This window comes from Ovis aries, chromosome 7 (genome assembly GCF_016772045.2).
Source record: "Ovis aries strain OAR_USU_Benz2616 breed Rambouillet chromosome 7, ARS-UI_Ramb_v3.0, whole genome shotgun sequence".
NCBI classification, from domain to species: Eukaryota; Metazoa; Chordata; class Mammalia; order Artiodactyla; family Bovidae; genus Ovis; species Ovis aries.
Genome location: NC_056060.1, coordinates 10161471 through 10187369, shown reverse-complemented (window position 1 = coordinate 10187369; position 25899 = coordinate 10161471). Strand labels below are relative to the sequence as shown.

General features: G+C 42.2%; 1 protein-coding gene and 1 long non-coding RNA gene across 4 annotated transcripts in view; one reads left to right on the top strand and one right to left on the bottom strand.

Annotated features, from left to right (window-relative positions):
- The window catches only part of LOC105611628 (uncharacterized), a 62811-nt gene extending 36912 nt beyond the window's left edge, over positions 1-25899 (top strand). For all 3 annotated transcript variants that reach the window (XR_009601404.1, XR_009601405.1, XR_006060289.2), the window contains 2 exons: positions 23853-23952; positions 24755-25899. This is a non-coding gene — a long non-coding RNA (uncharacterized LOC105611628). The remainder of the gene's footprint in view (positions 1-23852; positions 23953-24754) is intronic.
- BHMT (betaine--homocysteine S-methyltransferase) lies at positions 991-24831 on the bottom strand. Its single transcript, XM_004010209.5, has 8 exons — positions 24732-24831; positions 19118-19250; positions 12322-12440; positions 11039-11230; positions 10519-10666; positions 6095-6277; positions 4383-4611; positions 991-2705 (listed from the first exon to the last, which is right to left on the bottom strand). Exons 1-8 carry the CDS (start codon positions 24762-24764, stop codon positions 2519-2521), a joined length of 1224 nt encoding a protein of 407 aa, XP_004010258.1. The 5' UTR covers positions 24765-24831; the 3' UTR covers positions 991-2518.

Genomic DNA, 25899 nt, shown 5'->3' with positions numbered 1-25899 from the left:
AAGCAGAAATAGATCTATTTCTGGAACTCTCTTGCTTTTTTGATGATCCAGCAGATGTTGGTAATTTGATCTCTGGTTCCTCTGCCTTTTCTAAAAGCAGCTTGAACATCTGGAAGTTCAAGGTTCACGTATTGCTGAAGCCTGGCTTAGAGAATTTTGAGCATTACTTTACTAATGTGTGAGATGAGTGCCATTGTGTGGTAGTTTGAGCATTCTTTGGCATTGCCTTTCTTTGGGACTGGAATGAAAACTGACCTTTTCCAGTCCTGTGGCCACTGCTGAGTTTTCCAAATTTGCTGGCATATTGAGTGCAGCACTTTCACAGCATCATCTTTTAGGATTTGAAATAGCTCAACTGGAATTCCATCACCTCCACTAGCTTTGTTCATAGTGATGCTTCCTAAGGCCCACTTGACTTCACATTCCAAGATGTCTGGCTCTAGGTGAGTGGTCACATCATTGTGATTATCTGGGTCATGAAGCTCTTTTTTGTACAGTTTTTCTGTGTATTCTTGCCACCTCTTCTTAATATCTTCTGCTTCTGTTAGGTCCCTACAACTTCTGTCCTTTATTGAGCCCATCTTTGCAAGAAATATTCCCTTGGTATCTCTAATTTTCTTGAAGAGATCTCTAGTCTTTCCTGTTCTGTTGTTTCCCTCTATTTCTTTGCATTGATTGCTGAGGAAGGCTTTCTTATCTCTCCTTGCTATTCTTTGGAACTCTGCATTTAGAGGCTTATATCTTTCCTTTCCTCCTTTGCTTTTTGCTTCTCTTCTTTTCACAGCTATTTGTAAGGCCTCCTCAGACAGCCATTTTGCTTTTTTGCATTTCTTTTCCATGGGGATGGTCTTGATTCCTGTCTCCTGTACAATGTCACGAACCTCCATCCATAGTTCATCAGGCACTCTGTCTATCAGATCTAGTCCCTTAAATCTATTTCTCACTTCCACTGTATATAGCAAATTATAGAACAGAATCAAATACACCCAAGGCAGTCTTATTGGTTTTTATTAATAGCTGAAGAAATTAAGGGTTTCAAAGCAGCCACACCAATCCAAGAATGTTTAGAAAGAAGCATGAACTCTTTTCTAATACAACGAGTAGTCATTTATTCCAATGATCTTACATCTTCAGGCTTGCGTCTTCAGAGTAGGTATTACCAGGAGAAAATATAGTTCTCAATCTAGGAAACCCTGACAGAGTTTGGAAAATCTCTTTTTCTTTATTAGACCTTTTTGTGCTCAGTCGCTTACTCATGTTCGACTCTTTGTGACTCCATGAACTGTAGCCCGCCAGGCTTCTCTGTCCATGGGATTTTCCAGGCAAGAATACTGGAGTGGGTGGCCATTTCAAGACCATTGCTCCCTAGCCTTACTGACTGGAGGCATTTAGGTGGTTCCAGCTTAGAGCAGGGGAGAAGGCAATGGCACCCCACTCTAGTACTCTTGCCTGGAGAATCCCATGGATGGAGGAGCCTGGTGGGCTGTAGTCCATGAGGTCGCTAAGAGTCAGACACAACTGAGCGACTTCACTTTCCCTTTTCAATTTCATGCATTGGAGAAGGAAATGGCAACCTACTCCAGTGTTCTTGCCTGGAGAATCCCAGGGGGAGCCTGGTGGGCTGCCGTCTATGGGGTTGCACAGAGTCGGACACGACTGAAGCGACTTAGCAGCAGCAGCAGCCTAGAGCAGAATGGAGAGAGCCTGGTGCCAATCCCTTCTTGGCCTCCCCATTGGTCTGAATGCTTCTTACTGGTGGAAATGGGTTAGAAAAGAGGGAACAACTCTGGAACTCTTGACAGCAGGACTCTGAGCTTTGAATGTTTACTGATGTGGTCCCATAGGACTGATTTTCTAAGGAGAAATGTAAAGGAATAGCGAAGTCCCTATAGCTGAAATGTCCCTTAGCAGTGTTTTTTCAATATGTGGTTTTCAATTAATGGTCATAAAATCAATTTAAAAGGCCTTAACCAGCGTATTTTATTAATGAAATAGGACAGAAAGGAATGGAATTTAAAAATACCAGAATGGATTACATTTTATTTCAGTGGTTACACATGTGCCTTACTGGGTCATTATATAAATTGTGTTTCTTATTAAGGGCCATTTCCAAAAAGCTTGAAAGTCACTTTCCTATAGCACTTTGTACTTGTCTGCATGCTACACCATTTATGACAGCTCACATCTCATCCTCCTTACCAGCCTGTGAAGTTTTTAAAGTAGGACTATTGTCCAAATTATTTTTTCTTGGCCACAGTGCTTTCCTTAATACTGTGTACCTGGTGGGTGCTTAGTAACCCAGTTTAAGATTTACTTGTTATTCATTTTGCTTCCAAGTTCTAAATACATACTTTAAAAAAATGGTCAAGTGTTATTTATAATTGTTTTGTTCAGTTCCTGTCAATCTTGATGCGTAAGCTGGCATTTGTATAAGCATTGCCATTTAACCATCTTTTCCTTAGTTTTGGAACTGTGGCCCAAGCCTAGAGGAAGTCACTAAAAATGGCTTCCATCGAGGCTACTGTGCGGACCTGAGCTCCTGTTTTTTGAAGAGCTCTCTCAGCTGCTGCTCCGTTGTGGCCTCCTTCTGCTGCATAAGCTCGGCTGTTCCTTTGGTCACTCCCCAGGCGTCCGGCTTTGACATGGAAGGGTTGTACGGCCTGCCCGAGGCTATCTGAAGATTCTCCCAGTATTCCTTCCTGGCCCTGGGTGAACAAAACACACAGAAACCGTGAGGGTCTGTCTCTAGGCTGTGAGCTAGAACCCTGCCATCTTTGGACTCTCGAGAGTGTGTCTTCTGAAACACATTTATCTTTTCTTTTCCCCCAGAATCTGTAGGTCTAAAATTACTTTGAATTCCTTCTTTGCATATACACGCAGGTTCAAAAGCTAAGGATTTAGAACAAGGACACTTGCTAAGTTACCTCGCCTCCCCATCCTCACCTTCTGGCTCTACCTCCTGAGCCACCTAGGCCCACGTTTGCTGCTCTTCCCAAAGCCAGTGCTGCTTCTGCACCCCTCAACCCGGAGATCCCGCCTCTGCCTCCTTTCTGTTTCCGTCAGCTCCTAGTTCCAGGCCTTGCCAGGTCTGGTCTCTTGCAGAAAAGCCTTCCTCATAGGTTTCCCTGTCTCCAGGCTAAGGAAACTTGCAAATCGACCTTGGTCTCAGACCCTTCAGACTCCTCACTCCCTTGGGATAAGGTAATCCAGACCTCGTGAGTGTGAACAGAGGCCACCTCCCGTCCGGATGTGTGTCTCCTACCAAATTCTGAATCTGAGGTTCTCAAACTGCTAACGTCTCAGCATACCATTCTCTCAGCACTCCCACCCAGTGCTTCCCTCTAGGCTATTCTCCTACCTGGCAAAGTAACTCGTCCTTCAGAACTCAGCTCAGACGCTAGCTCCATGGGAAATTCTTCACCAGCCCTCCCGCTTTTTCCCCTGGTGGCCGTTAGTGCGGACCCCCAGCACCTGCGTACATCTTCATCCTTAACTTACCATGTCAGCTGAACTTAGCTATTTATCTCTCTACCTACTAGACTGTTACCTTCTTTGGAGACAGGCCTATGCCTTGTCCAGCTTGTTCCTTCGTCATCTACAACAGTGTCCGACACAGTTTTGTTGAACTAACATTGGTCAAATAGAGTGAAACTGCTGCCTCTGCTTGGGGGCAGTTTCTACCCATTTCCTTCTTCTGTGGAAATCTACCTAGCTCTTTAAAATCTAGCCCCAAAGTCCGTTCTTCTACATCATCTATTAGGTAGAGATAGTTATTCTCTTCTCTTCGTTGTTACTTTTTTATCCATGCCTCTACTTAAGTAGATAACTACAGTATAATATATCAGCTTTCTTCTCCATTTCCCCCCAGTAGACTGTGAGAAGCTCTAAGCCAGGGACTGCAGCCTTTCATTTCTATATTCCTAGTACCCTGCACATTGCCTGATGTGAAAATCTATTTGTTTATTGTTCCTCATCCCCCATGGAATGTAAGCTCTGAGAGCAAAGACCTTTTTTAATCTCATTCACCACTGCCTTCCCAGCTCCAACGATCGTGCTTGGCACAGAATAAGCAATTAATATTTGTACTTGAATCTTAACAACTGATTCACTGTTAGCGTCCACCACATAGATGGTGCTTTCCAAGAGTGTGAAATCACATTTTGTTGCAACTTACATTATTTATATTCTATATTCTTAAAGCTTTCTCCAGAAATCACTCCATAAAGCTAAAGTTATAAATATTTCTATGAGAGAATTTGAAGAGGCTAAGTGATTCTTTGTCATTACACTGCAAATTGGCAGTACTTTTTGTAATGACCTCACTTGGATGTATTCATAATTTGTGTGAGTTTGGTTTGGCAAATACAGTTTAAGGTTCTTACCTGGCTCTAATCCAGGGTTTGGTGTGCATATCCAAACCACTTCCCCAGCTGCCATGTTTTTCTGAAGCCAGTGGCAAAAATCCCCTCTCTGGAGCCAGCTCCTCTGCAATCGCTCTGATGTGGTAGGGCTCAAATCCACAGCACCCGCCTATGTACCTGACCCCCAGGTTGTAGGCCTCTCTGGCGTACTTTTGAATATCCCATCTGGTTGCAACTCTGGGTTCCAGTCCTGTAATAAATGATGCTCTGCTTCAGTACAAATATTCAAAATAAATAGCTATAATAAATGTCATTTTCAGTAAATGAATTAGATAAGATCTTATATTTCAGAAAAGAAATATTCAGTTCCTGACTTCTAAAAATGATTAGCTACCTTGTATTGACATGCCCAGTTTAAACAGCTGTGACAGCAGGGCTTCAAGAGGGTTCCCAATGATCTCTGCCCTCTGATGGCCTCACGCTTGTGTGACCCTTCCTGCATTGTATCAGGTTGGTCTGTGAGACCAATTAAGTATGGTGGAAGGGATGGCTTGTGGCTTCTGAGGCTAGATCATTAGAGACATTAGAGTTTCTGCCTTGTTCTCTCCTGGATCACTCATCCCAGGAGAAGCCAGCGGCCACACTGAGATGCTCAAGTATCACAGTGGAAAAAGCCCATGAGCCAAGAAACTGAGGGCTCCAGTCAACAGATAGCAAAAAACTGACCCTGACTCCCAACAGCTGACTAAGAGGGCTTGAAAGTAGTTCAAGCTCTTTCAGATTGAAAGAGCTCCCATCAGGCCTTCAGATGACTATAACCCTTGAAAGAGTCTGGAGTGCAGCCTATTAAGGGACTCTGAGTTAAGTGCTCCCAAATTCATGACCCACAGCTACTATGAGATATAAAAAAAATTTGCTGTTTAAAGCCACTAAATTTTGCAATAATCTCTTCCACACCAGTAAAACTACAAATGCCTCGCCATTCTTCTTCGGTGGTTCTTCTAGACTGATGATTTTACGGAGTCCCTCTAGAATATGAGATAAGGACCCTAGAATGAAATAGTAGGCTGGCCAGGCCAGGCTCACCTCTGGCTTGATTCTCCAGGTCGACTCACGCCCACCTCCCACACAAGCTTTATCCCTCTTTCTCAGACTGCAAGGGTTCACCCCACATTATCTGCTTTGGTCTGTTCATTCAAATCTGTTACACAGTAGCCCATTGATGGCACCTTCCCTCTCCCCCCCGCCCCCTCAACTCAGATATAGCTAGAGTATTCAAGCAGCATTCAAAATAAGAGAAAAGCATATTGGTGATAACTTGGCCTAACCTTATTTATTTATCTGATGAGAAAATTCAGATCTGCATGAACTAAGGAACTTTGCTAAGGTTCTGCCACTAAGCAACAGAGCTAGAATCAGAAGCAGAGTCTTCACTGATCCCACTCAGGAGGGCATTCTTCTTACCAAACCCCACGTGTGATGAATTGGTTGTCTACCTAGGTGTTGACTCACCTTTGATTTTACCTTTAAATCAGAGGTCTCTTTTGCTTGCTGGTCCTGTGTTTCCTAATGTCTAATTTAAAAGTTTTGGGGCTGCAGGGAGAGAAGCAGGGCCAAGAGATGGGGAGATATGCTGCCATCATTTTACCATGATAAAGCTCTAAGGCCAGAGGTTTATTTGGAATTTGTCTAACATGAAGACCCTGAGATGATTTATAAAATGGCTTTCTTACCAAAGGGGAATTCTGGCAGGTCGATAAATCCCTGCTTGCCGCAGTCGGGAGTGTGGTAGGCCAAGGGCTGACTCATCAGGTGGGCTTTCAGTCCTGCAGCCTCCAAGCCTTCTTTCATGAGCTTCACTGTTTGTAAGCTAATTGTGGGGTCAAAATGGCAGTTCACCCCCACAATGGAAGCTCCTGCAAGTAGAAGAACAGTTTAGCTTGAGAGATTCACCAGATACCAGGAGGCCACCTCTGAGTCAGGGAGCTTTAATTTGGAATGGTGAATTAGAAGGATAGCATTTGGTCCCTGCAAATTTATCTTACCCTTGGGCAAGAATGACTAACAGGCAGCAAGTGCTTTCTCTGTAAAGTGCTCTGAAGAGTCTGATACAATTGAAGTGTCATTTATGAACACTTGGCTGTCCATCTTTTTTGGAAAAGAAACAAACATTATTAGAAGTGGTTTTTTTTTTTAGATTTTTTTAATGTTAACCATTATTATTTATTTATTTTTTAATAAAAATTTATTTATTTTAATTGGAGGCTACTTTACAATATTGTATTGGTTTTGCCATACATCAACATGAATCCGCCACGAGTGTACACGTGTTCCCCATCCTGATCCCCCTTCCCACACCATCAAATTTTAATAGTCATGTTTTTCAATCTTTGATATTACATTGCAAAGCACAATAATTTTTCACTACTCCCAGCTGCCCAGTGGCACCTGTGGTGACCATACCACTCATCTGAGGAGTAAATCAATGGTCCTTTCACCAGGCCAATTTAAAGCATTATTGACTTTCTTGGGCATAACAGCAAAACGTAATTTAGGAAAAGGTTTTTCTGAAACTTTCATGTAAATGAAATCATACAGTATGTGTCCTTTTGTAACTGGCTTATTTCACTTAATACAGTGTTTCCAAGGTTCATCCTTGTTGAAGCATGTGTCAGAATTTCATTCATTTCTATGGCTAAGTAATATTCCATTGCATATATATACACACACACACACTGCATTTTGTCTATTCATTCATTAGTTGGACACTTGGGTTGTTTCCACATCCAAAAAGGACTTTTTTTTAATGAATTCACAGCCTAGGATTTTGCATCTTGGATATAGAGTTATCAAGAACAAGGAAAGGAAAGAATCCTTCTGGCTATAATGAGAGTGACACCACCATCTAGATTCCCAGAGCAGCAGAGCTGATGCTACGATCTCCAGTGCTCAGTCGCAGGCATCTTGGTAGTCCTCACAGGCCTGGGCCTGCAGTTTGCTCTTCATTCTTGTTCCAGTCAGGCCTCATGACCCATCATTCCTCTGAATCAGTTTTTGTTAAGGGCACCGATGACCTCAATCTCGCCAAATCCAGCAGTCCCTTCGCTGTCCTCATCTGATTCAGCGTCTCAGCCACTTTCATCCACATGGCACTCTCTCCTTCAACTCCTTCAATACTCTCCTTTTCTTGGCTTCTGAGAACTTCCCTTGTTCTCTGAGTATTGCTCCTACCTCCCTGGCTGCTTTTTTTAGAGTGCTATGTGCTAACCCCTCCTCAAGGCTGAACCTTTCAATCCTGCATTGTCACAGGATTCCACTGGGCCATCTTTTCTGCGTCTACACTTCCCTTTCTATCCCAGGCTCTCAATACCATCTACACTACATACACAGCTCTCCCAAGCTTCTTTCTCTCTAACCCTGATCTTTCCATTGGATTCCAGGCTGGTATATTCAACACCTTACTGAACAGGGTCACTTGGATCTTGACTACTTTCTTTTTTGAATATTCTGTAGTCAGAGTTTCTCTTTCTTTTCTTGACTTCGTTACACTAATGAATTAATCGTATGTCGGCTATTTGTTGGATGTCATTTAGGCACAAAGGTCCTTGTAAAGGGTTATGGGGAAATATAGGACACAAAAGATTTTATAATTTAGCACAGGGTTTCCAAAGGTTTGCTCGATGAAAATAAGGTTCTGTGAACAATTACATTAGGAGTAGTCTATTTTTTTTTTTTTTTTTACTGTAGCCCCTTCTTGGAGACTGCAAATATATATGAACATGTCAAAGGACTGAGAAGTTCTGCAGTCAAGAGACTGCTTCACTTGTTTTAAAACTGAATTTCCTACCTCTGTGTAACTGCAGAACCCTATGAAGACTGTCACAGGTTAGAAAATATATTTTTGAGATTTAAAAAAAAAAAAGTCATCTGAGGATCCGTCTAGTCAAGGCTATGGTTTTTCCAGTGGTCATGTATGGATGTGAGAGTTGGACTGTGAAGAAAGCTGAGTGCCGAAGAATTGATGCTTTTGAACTGTGGTGTTGGAGAAGACTCTTGAGAGTCCCTTGGACTGCAAGAAGATCCAACCAGTCCATTCTGAAGAAGATCAGCCCTGGGATTTCTTTGGAAGGAATGATGCTGAAGCTGAAACTCCAGTACTCTGGCCACCTCATGCGAAGAGTTGACTCATTGGAAAAGACTCTGATGCTGGGAGGGATTGGGGGCAGGAGGAGAAGGGGACGACAGAGGATGGGATGGCTGGATGGCATCACGGTCTCGATGGATGTGAGTCTGAGTGAACTCAGGAGATGGTGATGGACAGGGAGGCCTGGCGTGCTGTGATTCATGGGGTCGCAAAGAGTCAGACACGACTGAGCGACTGAACTGAACTGAACTGAGGATACTACAAATGTGTGGTATAAATAGAAAGTGTTAAAGCTGCTGAGAGGAGGAAGTGATCACTTGGGGTTGGAGTGACTGTGTAAGGACGCACCGAGGCTGGACTAACAACACTGGAAGATGGACCTGACTGTGAGATGGATACGAGGAGCCTGCATGTGCTGGGTGCTATGCTGGGCACGGGGTACTCAGTGCTGAGTCAAGCAGACGTAGTCTCTGCCCTCTCGGATTTTACAGTCTAGTGAGAGACCCAGACATTTAAGACATAAATGAGATATCTGGGTAAGTTCTATAAAGGATATAAACAGGGTACAGTGACAGCAAGTACTGTGGCCACTTACTCTGAATAGTCGGGTGAGGAAAGGATAAGACACAGGCCAAGAATCCCTGCCAGCTAACAACTGGGAGGATAAGGCCTCCTCTGATCTTTTTGAAACATGTTAACTTGGCTTCTCCCCCCATTTAAAAAAATTCTTTAATTTTTGGCTGTACTGGGTCTTCACTGCTGCATGCTGGCTTTCTTCAGTTGTGGCAAGGAGTGGCTACTCTTTGTTGCCAGCTTCTCATTTCAGGGGTGTCTCAGACAGTAAAGAATCTGCCTACAATGCAGGTTCCAACCCTGGGTTGGAAAGGTGCCCTGGAGACGGAATGGAACCCGCTCTAGTATTCTTGCCTGGAGAATCCCATGGACAGAGGGGCCTGGAGGGCTGCAGTCCATGGGGTCTCATCGAGTTGGACATGACTGAGCAGCTAAGGCTTTTTCACTGCTTGTTCTAAGTGCACGGGCTTCAGTAGTTGTGGCACGTGGGCTCAGTTGCTGCTGCTTGCAAGCTCCAGAGTGCAGGCTCTGTAGTTATGGCTCATGGGCTTAGCCACTCTGCAGCATGTGGGAATCTTCCCAGGACAGGGACCCAACTGGTGCCCCTTGCATTGTGAGATGGATTCTTAACCACCAGACCACCAGGCATGCGCTCTCCTCATTTTTTGTATTTATAATCAGAAATTCGGATTCTACAATGTCATCCTGAACTAAATAATTGTAATTATTAGTGACAAACATGAAGTAACTTTCATGACATAACACGAGCTGGATAAAGACTAGAAATTAAATTAAATTTTTATTGGTTAGATAAGACTAGCCAATAAAAATCTCTACTTCACAGAGTGAGTCAGACTCTTCCATAGACACTGTGCTATTCCTCAGGTTTAAAATGAGTCAGCTTTGAAAACAGTCTGTGAATTTTCCCTAACTGAAATGAAACCCAACATTAGGGATGGAAATTATATAAAAAGATAAATTGAATACTCAATATTTCATGTCAAAGGATTTTAAATTTTATGATACCAATTACAAAAAGTTAAGCATACCAGTAATTTATGGAAAATGGAAAAACTTTGGCAAAGAGGGCAACAGTCTTGAAAGATATTAATATCTAAAGACCTCAACTTGAGATAAAATTTAAATAAAACATAATTTGTCCTAATACTCTCTATGATTTACCAAAATTCTTCTCATTTCTAGGTATTAAACTTTCAGTGTATGTTTAGTTTCCTCTTTCAAAAGGCTGATGGGTGTACCTTTTTTGCTTTTTTTTACACTTTTTCTTTTTGAGATGCAATAATGTCTCAGCATTCTTAAGAAAGTAAATGACTGATTTTCCTGTAACAAAAATAGTATATAGTGATTCATAGATGGACCTGTGTTTGTATGTCATTTAAAAGAGACACTAGTTGCAAACCAATCAAAATTTATCATCACCTGCTTTAACCAGGCGCACCGCACACTCGCCAGGGGTCACGCTGTGCAAGTCTCCCTCTGGGCCGATGCACATAGTTGCCGCCACTGGTTTCCCTGATGCTTTCAAGGCTTCAACTGCCCATACAGCCTCTTCAACATGTTCAAAATACTGAAATAAGTTAAAGTCAAAGTACTTTTAATTTTGTTTCTCCCCAAATAATTTGAAAACTTATCCTATTGCATATTAACTTAATTATCCCCAGATGAGTGTTTCTTAAACTCTTGAGTTGTGATTCATTAGCATTTAAAAAACAGAATAGAATGGTGATTTCTGTGAATTGCAGTCCAAAGGTCTGAAGAATGCTATATTACATCAACTGAATCACATTTAGTTGAGGCCCTAAATTGGAAGAAGTTTTTGAAAATGAATATTACTGGTACTTGTCATGACTGGTACCTAACCCCAAATGGTCCTCATGAGAGTAAAGGCAGATAAAATGTACAAAGTATACTCATCTCATCTTTGATAGTATCTATTTACCTCTGCGATCAAGAAGTCCACGTTTTTCTTCATGAAGACCTCCAGCTGTTGCTGAAAGACTTTTTTGACTTCAGTTTCACTCTTGCAGCTAAGGTACGAAGGTGTCTGGCTCACGCCCCCTGCTACCAAAGCATCTCCCTCATCAGCCACTTGCCGGGCAATGTCACAAGCGGCTTCATTGACTTTCTGCCCCTGAAAAGGGTGAATATACAGTATGGTTACATTTCCATGTGAAACTGAAGCAAAATTGTTATTCAAATGTCTACTGAGATGTGGTATGTTACAACAGTGATTTTATATCAGAAAAGGACAGTGATGGAGCAGTTCAGTGCTTTATGGAGTTGAACAATTTGTAGTAACAACACTGCCAATAACAGTGATGAGAAACATAAATCTTATGATGGTATTTAGGGATATTGCATTATACCAAAGATCCGTGAGAGGGTAAAAGTCTTTCCATAAAAGGATCTGGTATCTTCTGGGACTTCTCTGGTGGTCTAGTGGTTGACTCTGCACTTCCACTGCAGGGGCCCTGAGTTCAATCCCTGATCAAAGAACTAAAATCCCACATGCCGAAACATGTGGCCAAAATAAGTAAATCAATAAAAGGATCTGATATCTTCCAAAGCTTAAACTGCAGTTAGAAGAATACCTAGCAAATAGTGGTGGTGGTGATGATTTGCTTTTTTGATTAATAAGAATAAACTCAAAATGACTATAGAATTAATGACTTTTTGTCACTATATATTTTCTCAATTAACAGACAAATGTATCACAAGTAAGGTCTTTGTGAAGTATTTAGACCTTAAAAGCTGACTCTTGTCCTCAAAAAATCACACAGATGCATGGATTTTAGAATTCCTTTTTCATTTCAGCGATGAAGTTGTTGATTTGATGGGATAGGTAAATGGTTTGCCCAACATGACACAGTTAATTGTAGCTCAGCTAGGAATATTCTAGATTCAATGACTCCTGCCCTATAGGACCTTTCTCCTATACTGTCACATTAAAAAACTGTAAAGATCTAAGAGTTTGTAAGGACTCTTAAACTTAGTCAAAAGACTTGGAAAATCATTAATAGTTAAATAGTTCTTTGATCTGCTTCATTAAATGCCTTTCTGTTAATCTGGGGGACTCTAGCTAAGACCTAAGAATATTATTCACACATACCTCATTTCTGTTTTGTTTAAAACAAAATGAAACTCTAACAAGGCTCAACGTTTTTTTCTATGGGAGCTTTGTTGATGACGCACGTGCCTGAGACACAGTATGGTGCTACTCACGGATATTTTCTCTGCAACATAGTTCCCCCTGTTCTCCAGCTTGTCTTCACTGGCGTAGAAGGTGAAGGTCTGCATGACATTCGAGCCAGCTCTGAGGAACTCTCGATGGAGTTGGCGAACTGGGAGATTGAAAGACATTCTTTGCTATCAGTTTATCAGCCTGTGATGCTTTCAGAAGGCACTTAGATGAACATTCAAAATATGTGCTTAAATTCCTGGTTGCCTGGCATTTGCTCATCCTGGGGGCTAATGAGAGGTGGATATGGAGTCTTGCTAGGAGCAAGAGATTGTCTCTGCCAGGGAAGAGGGCGGTCCCACAGAGGAGGAATCATCTCAGTGATTGTGCTAGGCAAAAAGAACATGGGGAAGGGCATTCCCTAGAGAGGGAACAGCCCAAGCAAAGACAAGGAGGCAGGAACAGTCTTGGCCTTTGGGGGAATGACAAGCAGCCTGAATGGCCGGGGCTGAGGATATGCTGGAGAAGTGGTGGGAGACAGACTTGGAGAGGTGGGCTGCCAGACAGAGTGCAAATGGCCTTGCACATCATCCCAGGGAGTCTAGGCTCCAGACCATAGATATTGGGGGAAACATCAACTGTTTTAAAGCAATTGATTAATACGATTAGCTCAGTGTTTTTGAGAAATAATTCTGATAGCAGAGTTGGAGCAAGGTTACCAAGCTAGGTCCACAGATGAATACCATGTGGCAAAGCTTTCACAGCTGCAGGAAATATAGTGGGATGTTTTTGTGTTCCATTTAATCAAATATGCAATTTAAAGAGTTATCCATTATCCTTTGCTCTAAAATAGTGGTCCTAAACTCTGGCTGCCCATTACATAGGCCTGCAAACTTTTAAAAAATTATGAGTGTTAGGGTCAAATCCATGTATATTCTAATTTAATTGGTTCAGGGTAGGGCACAGGCAATTTTTTGGAAAGATTTCCCAACTGATTCTTACTTTCAGTTTTGTTGAGCATCACCATTCCAAGAAAGCAGAAGAATGTTCCTTTTATAAAACAATAGTGAGACTTGGTGTTTTGTTTTTGTCAAGAGAAATGACTGGGCAGAGTAAGAAATCAGCAGTTGTATTTTGGACACTAAAATTTATTTCTAAATTTCAGAGGCCTATAAAATCCACAGGTTTGGGAGCAACCACATTAGCGTCTAAAAAATTACTAGGACACTGGTGTTCTTAGTCCTTCAGGGGCTAAGACTGGAGATTAGTCTGGTGGCTTTGCAGCCTAGATGCCTAGTAGAGTGCCAAGAACATAGGAAACATTTTTGTTTGTGTTTGTTTATAAATGGACTTAAAGGTGAGGCAAAAAAAAACACAAAAAACCACCTGTAGTGTATTTCAGAAAATGGATTCCTAAGTTTGAAGCCAAATCTTTGCTTTTAAAATCATGGAAACTTTAGTTCTCAGTGGGAACTTGAAAACATTCATAAATTAGGGAGTTTCAAAGTTATTTTAATTCGCAACAGAACCAACTGAAAACCCTTACATAGAGTAATCGGAAAAACACAGTGGTGTGACTGGAGTAGGGGAGAAGGGACTACAGACTTGGTTCCTGTTCTCTGTGACAGAATGGCTTATGAATAACAAGTCCACCCAGGTGGTCCTTTGATGGATTTCCAGAGACTGTACAACACAAAACGAAAACCCTGGAGCAGTGTACAAATTGTTTGCATGTACAGACATTTTATGATTCTCAGAGGGTCTATAAGTTTTATCAGATTTTTCCAGAGGGCAGTGATTCAGAAAGGCGAAGACAACTTTCACTTTTAATTGATTATTCCTTCATGCTTCTTAAAAAAGGAGAGCTTCTCCAAGTGTGACCTTACTAGGTTCACCTGGGAACAATTAAATATTCAGATTCTTCAAACCATTCCAGACCCAAATTCATTTCCAAATACAATGCTAATTCCACTGAGTGCAAGAACCACAACTTTTGGCATGAACTTAAGTAGGAGAATTAGTCTGGTGATTTCTGGATATCCATTCAATATCTATTTTCTGTTTCCTCTCATCATAAAACTCTTGAGTCTTTATCCTGTAACCAGTAATATAGGATGTGACTGGTTCCTACAACAATGATACAACCTATACTAATTATATTCATTTTATAGCTTTAAACTCTCCATTATACTAGTTTCATTTTAGCATCATAAGTGAGAGTCACTCAGTCCTGTCCAACTCTTTGTGACCCCATGGACTATATAGTCCATGGATTTCTCCAGGCCAGAATACTGGAGTGGGTAGCCTTTCCCTTCTCCAGGGGATCTTCCCAACCCAGGGATTGAACCCAGGTCTCTGACATTGCAGGCAGATTCTTTACCATCTGAACCACAAGGGAAGCCCAAATATTACAAAGTATGTATTATACTTGACATACAATGTAATATACAATAGTTTATAAGTATATATATGTGTATACATATATATGCATATATATATATGATCATATATGTACATGATCCAGATATATATGTATAGAACATTTCTTTTACCTAGTAAATTTTCTTGAGAAAGGTGATTCTTTGGAATTCCACAGCTAACTCTAAAAAGTCAAAAAAAATTTTGCAATATTTTTTCACTGGGATAATTTGTAGCAAAATCACTTGGGAGCAAAGTGACTTGAACTAATGTGAGGATATTTATAATTGTATCCCATTTAGAGTGAGTAGTCATATATATTGATGCAAAAAGAGTATTAATGTGTTTGATGTGGGTTGGGGGAGCACTTTAGACCCTAAAGAGAGTGTTACACAATATATAGCATATGTAATGTATCAACTGTCTAAAATCCCCTCAAATTCTGGCATTTGGCCCCACAAGGGCTTGGATAAGAGATGGTAGATCTGTAGCGTAACTTTCCTTTCCTCACTGCTTACAGCCACCAAAAGTCAAGCCCAGGCACCAATCCTTCAAAAATGTTTCGGGTGTCGTTCAGTTTGCAGGGAAACATATCAGAATCTGTATGAATTCCAGCTATCACCCAGTCAGAATTAGAAAAGCAACTGCAGAAAACAGACTCGTTTGCATAAAACAGCATGACACAGAGCATTCTCTCATTTAGAGCATGAGTGTGCATGCGTGCTAAGTCACCTCAGTTGTGTCTGATTCTCTGCAACCCCATGGACTGTAGCCCGCCAGGCACCTCTGTCCTGTGGGCTTCTCCAGGCAAGATGCCCTCCTCCAGGGGATCCTCCCAACCCAGGCATCAAACCCATGTCTCATGTCTTCTGCATTGGCGGGTGGGTTCTTTACCACTAGCGCCACCTGGTTTTAAACACCTTTCACCCCTCCCCTCCTTCAACACGTTAAACACATCTGCTGCTGCTGCTAGGTTGCTTCAGTCATGTCCGACTCTGTGCCACCCCAATCTGAGGTCCTGTGAAATGTTTCTATGAGGATGCATTACAAGCAGATTTGTTTTTTTCTGATGCATCCTGGAGTTGCACTGGGGTTGACAGAGTTTGAACTAGCACTGGCAGACTTGAATATATGGGATGTCATTCTGTAGCAGAAAGGATTAAATCTAATAACTCAGAACTATGGAGTTTTCATTAATTCTTGGAAAAGCAGGCAGCTCCCAGAAGAAAAAGTAGAGCAAACGCTCAATACATTTAAATAAGCTTAAAATATTCAAGACACAAATGGCCAAGAGATCAAACGTGCTGTTTCTGCATTAATAAAATCAAAGGAAATCAGAGCAATTTCTCTTGAGCTCCTCTAATGTGTAGCTTTAAAAAAGAAAATGTGACTCACAAAATTGAAATTTGCAGTTTAAACAAGAGTCTTATTTTGTTTTCAAGGCAGAGTTTGGGCAAAGGTAGTTTATTGTTAATGTCAGTTTGGCCCAAGAAATATTTCATTCTGAGTTTACCCCAGCACTCAAACCTTAAGAAACAAAACATGGATATATTAGAAATCCTCCATCTGAGGTCTTAATTACTCCACTGTAATTTTTTTCATCACTTTCATCACTTTCTTACATCCCTTTAATTCAGTGCTTCTGAAAGTGGGGTTCACCTTGCCATTATTTGGGGTCAGTCAGTCAGTTCAGTTGCTCAGTCGTGTCCGACTCTTTGCGACCCCATGAATCACAGCACGCCAGGCCTCCCTGTCCATCACCAACTCCTGGAGTTCACTCAGACTCGAGTCCATCGAGTCAGTGATGCCATCCAGCCATCTCATCCTCTGTCGTCCCCTTCTCCTCCTGCCCCAACCCCTCCCAGCATCAGAGTCTTTTCCAATGAGTCGACTCTTCGCATGAGGTGGCCAAAGTACTGGAGTTTCAGCCTCAGCATCATTCCCTCCAAAGAAATCCCAGGGCTGATCTCCTTCAGAATGGACTGGTTGGATTTGGGGTCAGGTATTATAAATATGCAGGTTCCCGGACCCCCTTAAAACCTGATGAAACCAAATTTCTATAAATGGGGGCTAGGAATCTATAATTTTTTAAACAAACTCCACTGGTAAATCTAAAATTTGAGATCTACTACTGGTTTAGCTTCCTAAGCCTCCTCATTTCATTTTTTTTTTTTAAATGGTAGAGCACAGTGTTATTTCTACTTTTATTTGGACATATAAAAGTTGTGTTCATTTGCTAGGTTTCATAGTGTGCTATAGCTCTTTTACTTTTGATACTTTTTAGGGACTGTGTGAACTGAATACATTTCTGTACTTCTCTAGCAGAAATAGATGAATACAACCAAGAAACAGACTGTTCAATCGCTAAGTCGTGTCTGACTCTCTATGACCCCACAGACTGCAGCAAGCCTGTCCTTCACACTCTCCCAGAGTTTGCTCAAACTCATTGTCCATTGAGTCAGTGATACCACCCAACCATCTCCAAGAAATACATTAATACAGCCAAAAATATTAACAATATAAGAAACAACTCGGTCAAGTGAATAATAACAATAGTTAATACTTGTCGTGTATAACATGCACAGATGCTATTTTAAATACTGCACATATAATTTGTTTAATCCTCATAACAAATTCATGAGGTAGATGTCAGTATTATCTCAGTTTATACACAAGGAAGCTATGTAATTTCCCTGAGGCCATACAATCCAGTGCCTGTGTCAGGATTTGATCCAGTTAGTGTGGGTCTAGAGTCTGTACTGGATCTGAAAGCTGTACTGTCTCCAATTATGTTCTTCATTAGTTTCCATCCTTCATTTCTGAATTCACAGAAACGTGCTCTCCTTTACCATAAAAAACCAACTGTTTATTATCTTATACAATATTCACAAGAACTCTGGCTTCCTCTGAAAGATTCAGATTCTTTCCAAGTGTTGATTGCTGATGACTTACAACTGAGACCCTCCTTAGGATGTGCCTTAGCCCAAAGCGGGAGGGGAGTTCAGGCTTGTATGTAGGGCTTGGTCTATTCACAGGGGGAGAGCACAAACTAGCCCCCTTGCCTCCATCTGGGGCAACTCTGAGGGGCCTGTCCAACTCTGAGGGGTTGGCTGGGACCTCTGTTGCAACTCATCACAGTTGAGCTCTTTCTGCTGCTCAATCCTGCTTCCCTTGCTCCCTTAGAGGTACTGTTTCTTGCAAATACTTCCTAGTAGAACTCTTGAGCACAAATCTCTGCTTCATAATGTGTTTCCTGACCGGTCTGACCTGCAAGAGCGGAAGCCACAACCAGCCACAGGAAATTACTCTTCAAACATTGTTCTGGAGTCAGATCCCTTTCTGGCCAGCTAAAACACCCACCCATTTAGAGTTTTCAACCAGGAAAGTATTTTATTGCCAAAAGTTAAGATCTGATTAGGAAGAAATGGGACTTGAGACCTAGAATAAAGACATAGTTGGATTAACCCATCAACCTTGAAAGCCCCACATCCCCCTGAACTCTCTGGGCCTGTAGAAGTGGCCCATTTCCTCCCCTTTTAAAGATTAATCCTTCTCTGTTGCTTAAGGATGATACAGAGGCCCTGAAGACAACATTTATTCCTTTCAGGCTGAATCCTACCTCCCTTCCTAGCCAAAAAGATTTGTAATCCAGAAGATAAAGTGATAATAAGGTTTGTGGATACAGATGCAGCATAGGTAGATGGTTGAATTTAAATAGGGTGGAGCTAGAATACAATTAATTTAACTAGTTGGCAAATATATAATGGAAGAGGGCTTATCTGAAAGACGGTGACTGATGCTGTGTCATGGAACTTAAAGTGGGTTAAGGAGGGAAGGCGGACTTATGGGGAAGAATGGCTAAAACTCACTAAAACAGAGATGAAGGGCAGAGTTGTGATGACATTGAAGAATAGAAGTGCTAGAAAGAATGAGCAGAAAAGATGGGAGGGGGCATGGTAAGAGAATGTAGTACTTGTCCTTGAGATTTCAGAGGTGGACAGCTATTGATGGCAAGGCCTAGGAGTGGTTTGCTGAAGTGAGGAAGGAAGAAAGTTTTGTTGGAGAGGAAGTCAGGGTACTAACAGGAAGAGTGCTGGATGAATCACATGTATGGATGTTGGAGTCATCTAGAGTGTTGGAGGAGGTAGGGAGAGGCAGAGGAGAAGGAAGAGAGCCAGGTTCTAGACTTATCTAGAGCAAGGAGCAGGGAGCAGGAGGTAGACACAGGTGACAGAAACAAGGAGGGGCCACTGGTATTTACCCAACAGGTGAATCTATATTTACACACCGGCACAGTGCCTGGCAGGCAATTATAAATACTTGGAAACCATAGCATGGAGGCATCTGCTTGATGGCATGTTCCTAGACGTGGGTCAACACAGTGGTCTTTTAAGAGAGCTTAAAATAGAGCTGTGCACCAACCTGCTTCTGGGTGTTCCACAGCAGCTTCTGGGGTCCAGGGCCCTGCCTTCACATAGCCCCTCTTCTCCAGTGCAAAGACAAACCCTCCGTCTCCAATGATGACCTCTCCAGAGTTTAGCCGTTCTAGGATGCCCTAAAGTTATGGTGGGGTGGGGGGAGGGAGAAAATGGATAAATGAATTATTTGAATTTTAAATACAATTTTCTACCCATTTCTACAATAGAACTTTTGCTTTCATATTGTTGAGAAGTATGATTTCTTTAAAATTCTCAGAAAATATTGTTGAGAAATATGATTTCTTTAAAATTCTCAGAAAATACATATGTATTTTATTCAGATATTTGTGACTATAAGGCAAACCATCAGAATGCTCATATAATGAAAGCTTGTGTTGCCATGTGTATGTGCCAGGGATGGGGGTTTTTCAGAACACACTAAATAGTATTTGAAGGATATTGTGGGAGGATGTTATGTTTGAACAAATATCTTCAGAAAGATTAAATGAAAAGGTTTTGTTGTAAAGCCTCAAATGAATACTTAAGCACACATTCTTAAAATGGTGACTGTTAGTCTTTCTCCTTTTTCGATCAATAAACAAAAGAGAGGATTATATTTTACAAAGAAGTTGAAGTGGCATATGACACTATGAACGCGTTTTGAGACTGAAAAGTCAAAATATATTTGGTGAGAACAGAAGGCAGAAGATACCACCACAAAGATGGCCAAATCAATTAAAGATGAATGTCTCTGGGGCTAAAATTCAGTTTCCATAACAGCAGCTGGATTATGCTGTCCAGAAAGTTGTAAGTATGCACAGCCTGCTCTCTGCTAGTGAGAGAACTGGGAAGATACCAGTAAATAAAATATTTGTAAACTGATTTCCAGTCCAACTTGCATACCTATTCCATTTACTGTACATGCAATCATTACCCTGGTGTTAGAACAGCAACTTTGAACTTAATATTTTTAAATCGATTTGTGAATTAGTAATATCCTTGTAGAATCATTTTTTTAATTTCAAAATATCATAAATTTAAAAATAAAAGGTTACTCTGATTTTGTGTGTGTGTGTATGCTAAGTCGTTTAGTCGTGTCTGACTCTCTGCGATCCTATGGACTGTAACCTGCCAGGCCCTTCTGCCCATGGGATTCTCCAGGCAAGAATACTGGAGTGGGTTGCCATGCCCTCCTCCAGGGCATCTTCCCGACCAGGGATAGAACCTGTGTCTCCTGCAACTCCTGCGTTGCAGGCAGATTCTTTAACACTGAGCCACCAGGGAAACCTCTCTCTGATTTTACAAACGAAGAATTCAAGTCCAGAGTTTCTGAGTAATTTACAGTCTCCCAGGTCAACCCCTAGAGGTCTCATTGATTCTTTCACCCTCAAATAGTATCTAGATTTGATTTTAAATGGGAGAGAGGAGAGTGGGACAACCCTGAAAAGATAATGTAAAGTAATAACCTGGAATGTACATAGCTACTGTATTCCATTTATTGCCATTAATGGTTAATAAATGCTGATATAACAAGGTTACAAAATCTGTGAGAGGCATTCGTAAGAATTTGAATGGCATCTTGAGTCCTTATCACCTTCTGCCCCTCCCCATGTGAACTCAACAGCTGATGCTCAGAGAAAAGAAACATCTGACATTTTTACTTTAAAGCAGTAAAACAGGAGGATTGTGCTATCTATTCTTCTTCTTTTTTTTTAATTGTGAAGTGATTTTACAGTTGCTTCACAATGTTCTGTTAGTTTCTGCTGCACAGCAAAGTGAATCAGTTATATGTATACATATGTCTGCTCTTTTAGTTTTCTTTCCCATTTAGGTCACCACAGATCGTTGGGTAGAGTGTCCTGTGCTAAACAGGAGGTTCTCATTAATTATCTCTTTTATGCACAATAGTGTACATATGTCAGTCCCAGTCTCCCAGTTCATCCCACCCCACAGCTCCCTCCTTGGTAACCGTGTTTGTTCTCTACATCTGTGACTCTTTCTGCTTTGCCAATATGTTTACCTGTACCATTTTCCTGGATTCCACATATATGTGTTTTCTATTCTTCTTTTCCAGATAGAAAAAATTCAAGTGTTAAGTCTATGAGATAACAACCACAAAGCATAGAACTCATCACATGCAGTTTTGAAATCCAAATACCTGTCATGATTACAGTGTGTCTAAAAGTCACATCTTAGAACTACAACTTTGATCATTATGACCCAATTAATAAGAAAAATGGATATATTGCTAATTAGTACAGTTCCGTTCAGTCGCTCAGTTGTGTCTGACTCTTTGCGACCCCATGAATCGCAGCACGCCAGGCCTCCCTGTCCATCACCGACTCCCGGAGTTCACTCAGACTCACGTCCATCGAGTCCATGATGCCATCCAGCCATCTCATCCTCAGTTGTCCCCTTCTCCTCCTGCCCCCAATCCCCCCCAGCATCAGAGTCTTTTCCAATGAATCAACTCTTTGCATGAGGTGGCCAAAGTACTGGAGCTTCAGTTTTAGCATCATTCCTTCCAAAGAAATCCCAGGGTTGATCTCCTTCAGAATGGACTGGTTGGATCTCCTTGCAGTCCAAGGGACTCTCGGCGCTCAGCCTTCTTCACGGTCCAACTCTCACATCCATACATGACCACAGGAAAAACCATAGGCTTGACTAGACGGACCTTAGTCGGCAAAGTAATGTCTCTGCTTTTGAATATACTATCTAGGTTGGTCATAACTTTTCTTCCAAGGAGTAAGCGTCTTTTAATTTCATGGCTGCAGTCACCATCTGCAGTGATTTTGGAGCCCCCCAAAATAAAGTCTGACACTCTTTCTACTGTTTCCCCACCTATTTCCCATGAAGTGACGGGACCAGATGCTATGATCTTCATTTTCTGAATGTTGAGCTTTAAGCCAACTTTTTCACTCTCATCTTGCTAATTAGTACAGTTGTATAAAAATATGAACAACAGTCAAATACATGAGATATGACTAGCTACTAATTTTCATTTGGGTGAAATAATTCATATTTTGTTCAGTCACCTAGAAACTCACTGAACTCTTGTGTGTGTTTTCAGACTTGAGTGCCACAATATCTTGATGTATAGCATAACTAACAATCTGATATTTGGTGGCAAAGTGGATAGTGGTGATTCAATTACCATGCTGTACATGAATTTATTGAACAATTTCACCAGGAAAAACACTTTGATTCTACTGCATTTTAATTTTAAAATTTTGTTTATTTATTTTTAATTGGAGGATAATTACAGTGTTGTGGGGGTTTGGGTGAACCCAGAGCCTGTTATGCTTTCCTGGTGGCTCAGATGGTAAAGAATCTCCCTGCAACGCAGGAGACCCATGTTCCATCCCTGGGTTGGGAAGATCCCCTGGAGAAGGGAATGGCTACCCACTCCAGTATTCTTGCCTGGAGAATCCCATGGACAGAGGAGCCTGGTGGGCTACATCCATGGGGTTCACAAAGAGTCAGACTCGGCTGAGTGACCAAGCTCGTGTGAAGCACCGAGCCTGGTATACAGAGTGAAGTGAGTTGGAAAGAAAAAACAAGCCCTGTTTATTAATACATATATATGGAATCCAGAAAAATGGTGCTGATGAGCCCATCTGCAGGGCGGGAAAGGAGATGCACGTGTATAGAATGGACTTGTCTACTGCATTTTTAAGTAACTTGAACTTCATTCAGACTTTTCTGTTCCTTTTTTTGTTTTAAAATGGAATGTGCTATGAGAAATTGCTCAAGACATTTTTTGTGAAAAGGTGTTGCAAAGCAATGTGTTTGATATCAGACTGTTTTTGTTTAAAAAGTACGTATTTGTTTAGACAATAAACTAGCAGAATATACATCAAAATGTAGCAGACACTGCTGTTAGTGTTGTTCATAGTTGTTTATAATGAACAAGTGTTAGCTTTGTAACATTTTAATTTTAATCAGAAGTGTAGACATAGTACTGTCCATATTTTAACACTGACATAGGCATGGAAACCAGGTTACCAAAGAAATTTTTTCTTCTCCTTTTATATCCATCTTGCTAAAGCAATCCTTTAAAACATTTCATTTTGTGAGTTTGAGTTTGGGGAGTGGAGTAGCATTTATGGCAATGCAAATGGGGCCAAAGCAAAAATATTTTAAAAATCTCTATGGGAATCATCCTTTCCAGACATACAGTATTTTAGTAGATGTAAGGATTGGCAAAAAATTCTCCCCCTAATTGAACAGGTGACAGTCTATAAGCAATTGCCATCTCAACATCTTAAATCCTTGGACTTCTTGGCATTTAAAATTTTTAATTGAATTAATTTTTGTTTTTCCTTATGTGGAATTGTTCTTGAGGTAGGGTCATCCCTTTAGAAACTGGGTACAACCCATTTCTAGAGGGATGGCTGGCAATGAATTTGTCCTCAGGGGTATAGTTGGCAGGCCCTGTCTCCTTCCCTGCCATTCCCTGGCCTCTGCCAGGCAGGGGGCCAGGTGCTCTGACACCCAGGAGGCAAGGATACTCCCTCCTCCTTCCGTCCTCAACGCGCTTCCAACTGTAACCTTATTATCAGTCCATCCTCCCATCCATCCACCCCTTCCCTCCCCCACTCCCCGAAGGCCCACAGTCTGGACGGAAAGAAACAGTGGTCCCAAGGGAAAGGTGGGCATCTTACTGAGTTTTTATTTTAAAAACTCAGCAGTCATTTCTCAATATCTTAGGGCCATTGTGCTTAATCTTTCTTAAACAGTCTTTTCGAGGCCTGCACGGTACACTGTTCTGTGATTTCTAAATCCAAACTGCCGGTGAAAACTTACCATCATCCAACCAATGCCAGAGCCTTAGGACTGGTGAGAACCTTGCGGGGTGGGGTCCCCAAGACAAAACGGTCGCAGCCTAGGCTCGCGCCTTCTCTCGCTAGGGGCGCCAAGGGGTGTGTGCAGACCCAGAGGAACCCAGGGCGCGCAGCAGGCGACCCCAAGTCCCACAGCCGGAGGGGAGAGAAGTCGCACCTGTGGGTCTAGGAGCCGCATCTTGGGGGAGCCGCATCTTGGGGGAGTGCTCTGGTCTTGGGGTGTGGGACTCAAGAGTTTTAGGGGTGCCCTGGAGTTGGGGGTCACATAGCTCTAGAGGGCGCTGTGGTCAGGGGACAGGGGTCGGGGCTCAGAGGCGCCTTGGTGTTCCCAAGCAACAGTTCGGGGGCCCTCTGCTCTCTCCAGGCTGGGGGTGGGGGTGGGGCTGGGGGCCCTCTGCTCTCTCCAGGCTGGGGGTGGGGGTGGGGCTGGGGGGCCTCTGCTCTCTCTGGGCTGGGGGTGGGGGTGGGGCTGGGGGCCCTCTGCTCTCTCCGGGCTGGGGGTGGGGGTGGGGCTGGGGGCCCTCCGCTCTCTCTGGGCTGGGGGTGGGGGTGGGGCTGGGGGCCCTCCGCTCTCTCTGGGCTGGGGGTGGGGGTGGGGCTGGGGGCCCTCTGCTCTCTCTGGGCTGGGGGTGGGGGTGGGGCTGGGGGCCCTCCGCTCTCTCTGGGCTGGGGGTGGGGGTGGGGGTGGGGCTGGGGGCCCTCCGCTCTCTCTGGGCTGGGGGAGGGGGTGGCCAATCTAAACCCAGAGCACCCTTGGGTCCCCCGCACACTCACCTTCTTGGCATTTTTGCCCCCAGCTGGTGCCATCTTCCTGGTGTCCCAGACTGCACCTGACACGGATGAGGATGGACGAGACGACAGAGCGCTTCCCCCTGCGAAGCCTGGAGCCCTGGCTGGGTTCTTTATACCCGTTGCTCCGGGTGTGAGTTTCCCCAGTCTCTGCGCGGTCCAACAAAGGCCTTGGGCGGGGAACACGCCCACCAGCCCTTTATCCTTGCCCGTTGCTGCTTGGGAACTTGTATTAGGAGTTGGTGATCGAAATTGTTCTCCCAAATGGGGGAAATTACCCAGAACTAAAATAAGAAAAATATAAATAAACAATGAGGTTGCCACTTGCTCAGGTTTCAGACCTATCTGAGCTCAGCCCTTTTTTTCCCCTTGCAGGTCCTCAAACTCAATTGATTTCTCCCTTGCCTGGGATCATGCCCCATTAGTCATGCACCTTCAGTCGCTAGGCCAGACCCCCAAGAATTCCATCCAATGCCCAAATATTTGTCAAAGGCCAAAGATACAAGATTATTGAATGAGGATTATTGAATGACTATAAAATGTGACCTCCAGTGTGATACACACCCAGTGGTTATGCATCTGAACAAAATATGACATTTTCCAATACTAACTCTGCGTGTGTGTGTGTGTGTGTGTGTGTTCAGAATGAACTTTGCCCTTATATCCAAACATGCCTTACAGTTTCTAACGACATCTTTGCAATATTTGACAAGGACAAACACATGATGTTTATATATGATAGTGGAAATGTACTTTATAGACTTAAAAATTCAATGTGAAAACTGTGTTTAAAAATGAAAGCATTAGAGAAACTGGAGGAAAACAGAAATGTTAACAGTAGTTATCTGTTGATGGTAGAGTTAGATCTTGCTTTTATTTCATTCATTATGCTTTACTGTATTTGCCAAAATTTCTTTACAATGGGAACATACTTTAATGAAAATATTACTTTAAAAAGTGTATACCATGACAATAAATAGCATAAAGAACAACCAAAAAGTCTGAAATAGAGTTCAAAAACTTTTACCTAAATACATAAAAGGTTTGTATGTGGAACAACACCTCTATTTGAACAAATGGAAAGAGGGAAATTACTGTAGTAAATGATGATTTAATACAAATAAAATGATGTACGCAAGATAAAACTAAAAAA

Coding starts and splice junctions, on each gene's coding strand:
- BHMT (XM_004010209.5), bottom strand. CDS start 24,764: ATGGCACCAGCTGGGGGCAAAAATGCCAAGAAG. Junction 10,667..11,038: donor TGGACTTCTTGATCGCAGAG/GTAAATAGATAC, acceptor AACTTATTTCAG/TATTTTGAACATGTTGAAGA. Junction 6,278..10,518: donor GGTGCGCCTGGTTAAAGCAG/GTGATGATAAAT, acceptor TTCTACTTGCAG/GAGCTTCCATTGTGGGGGTG.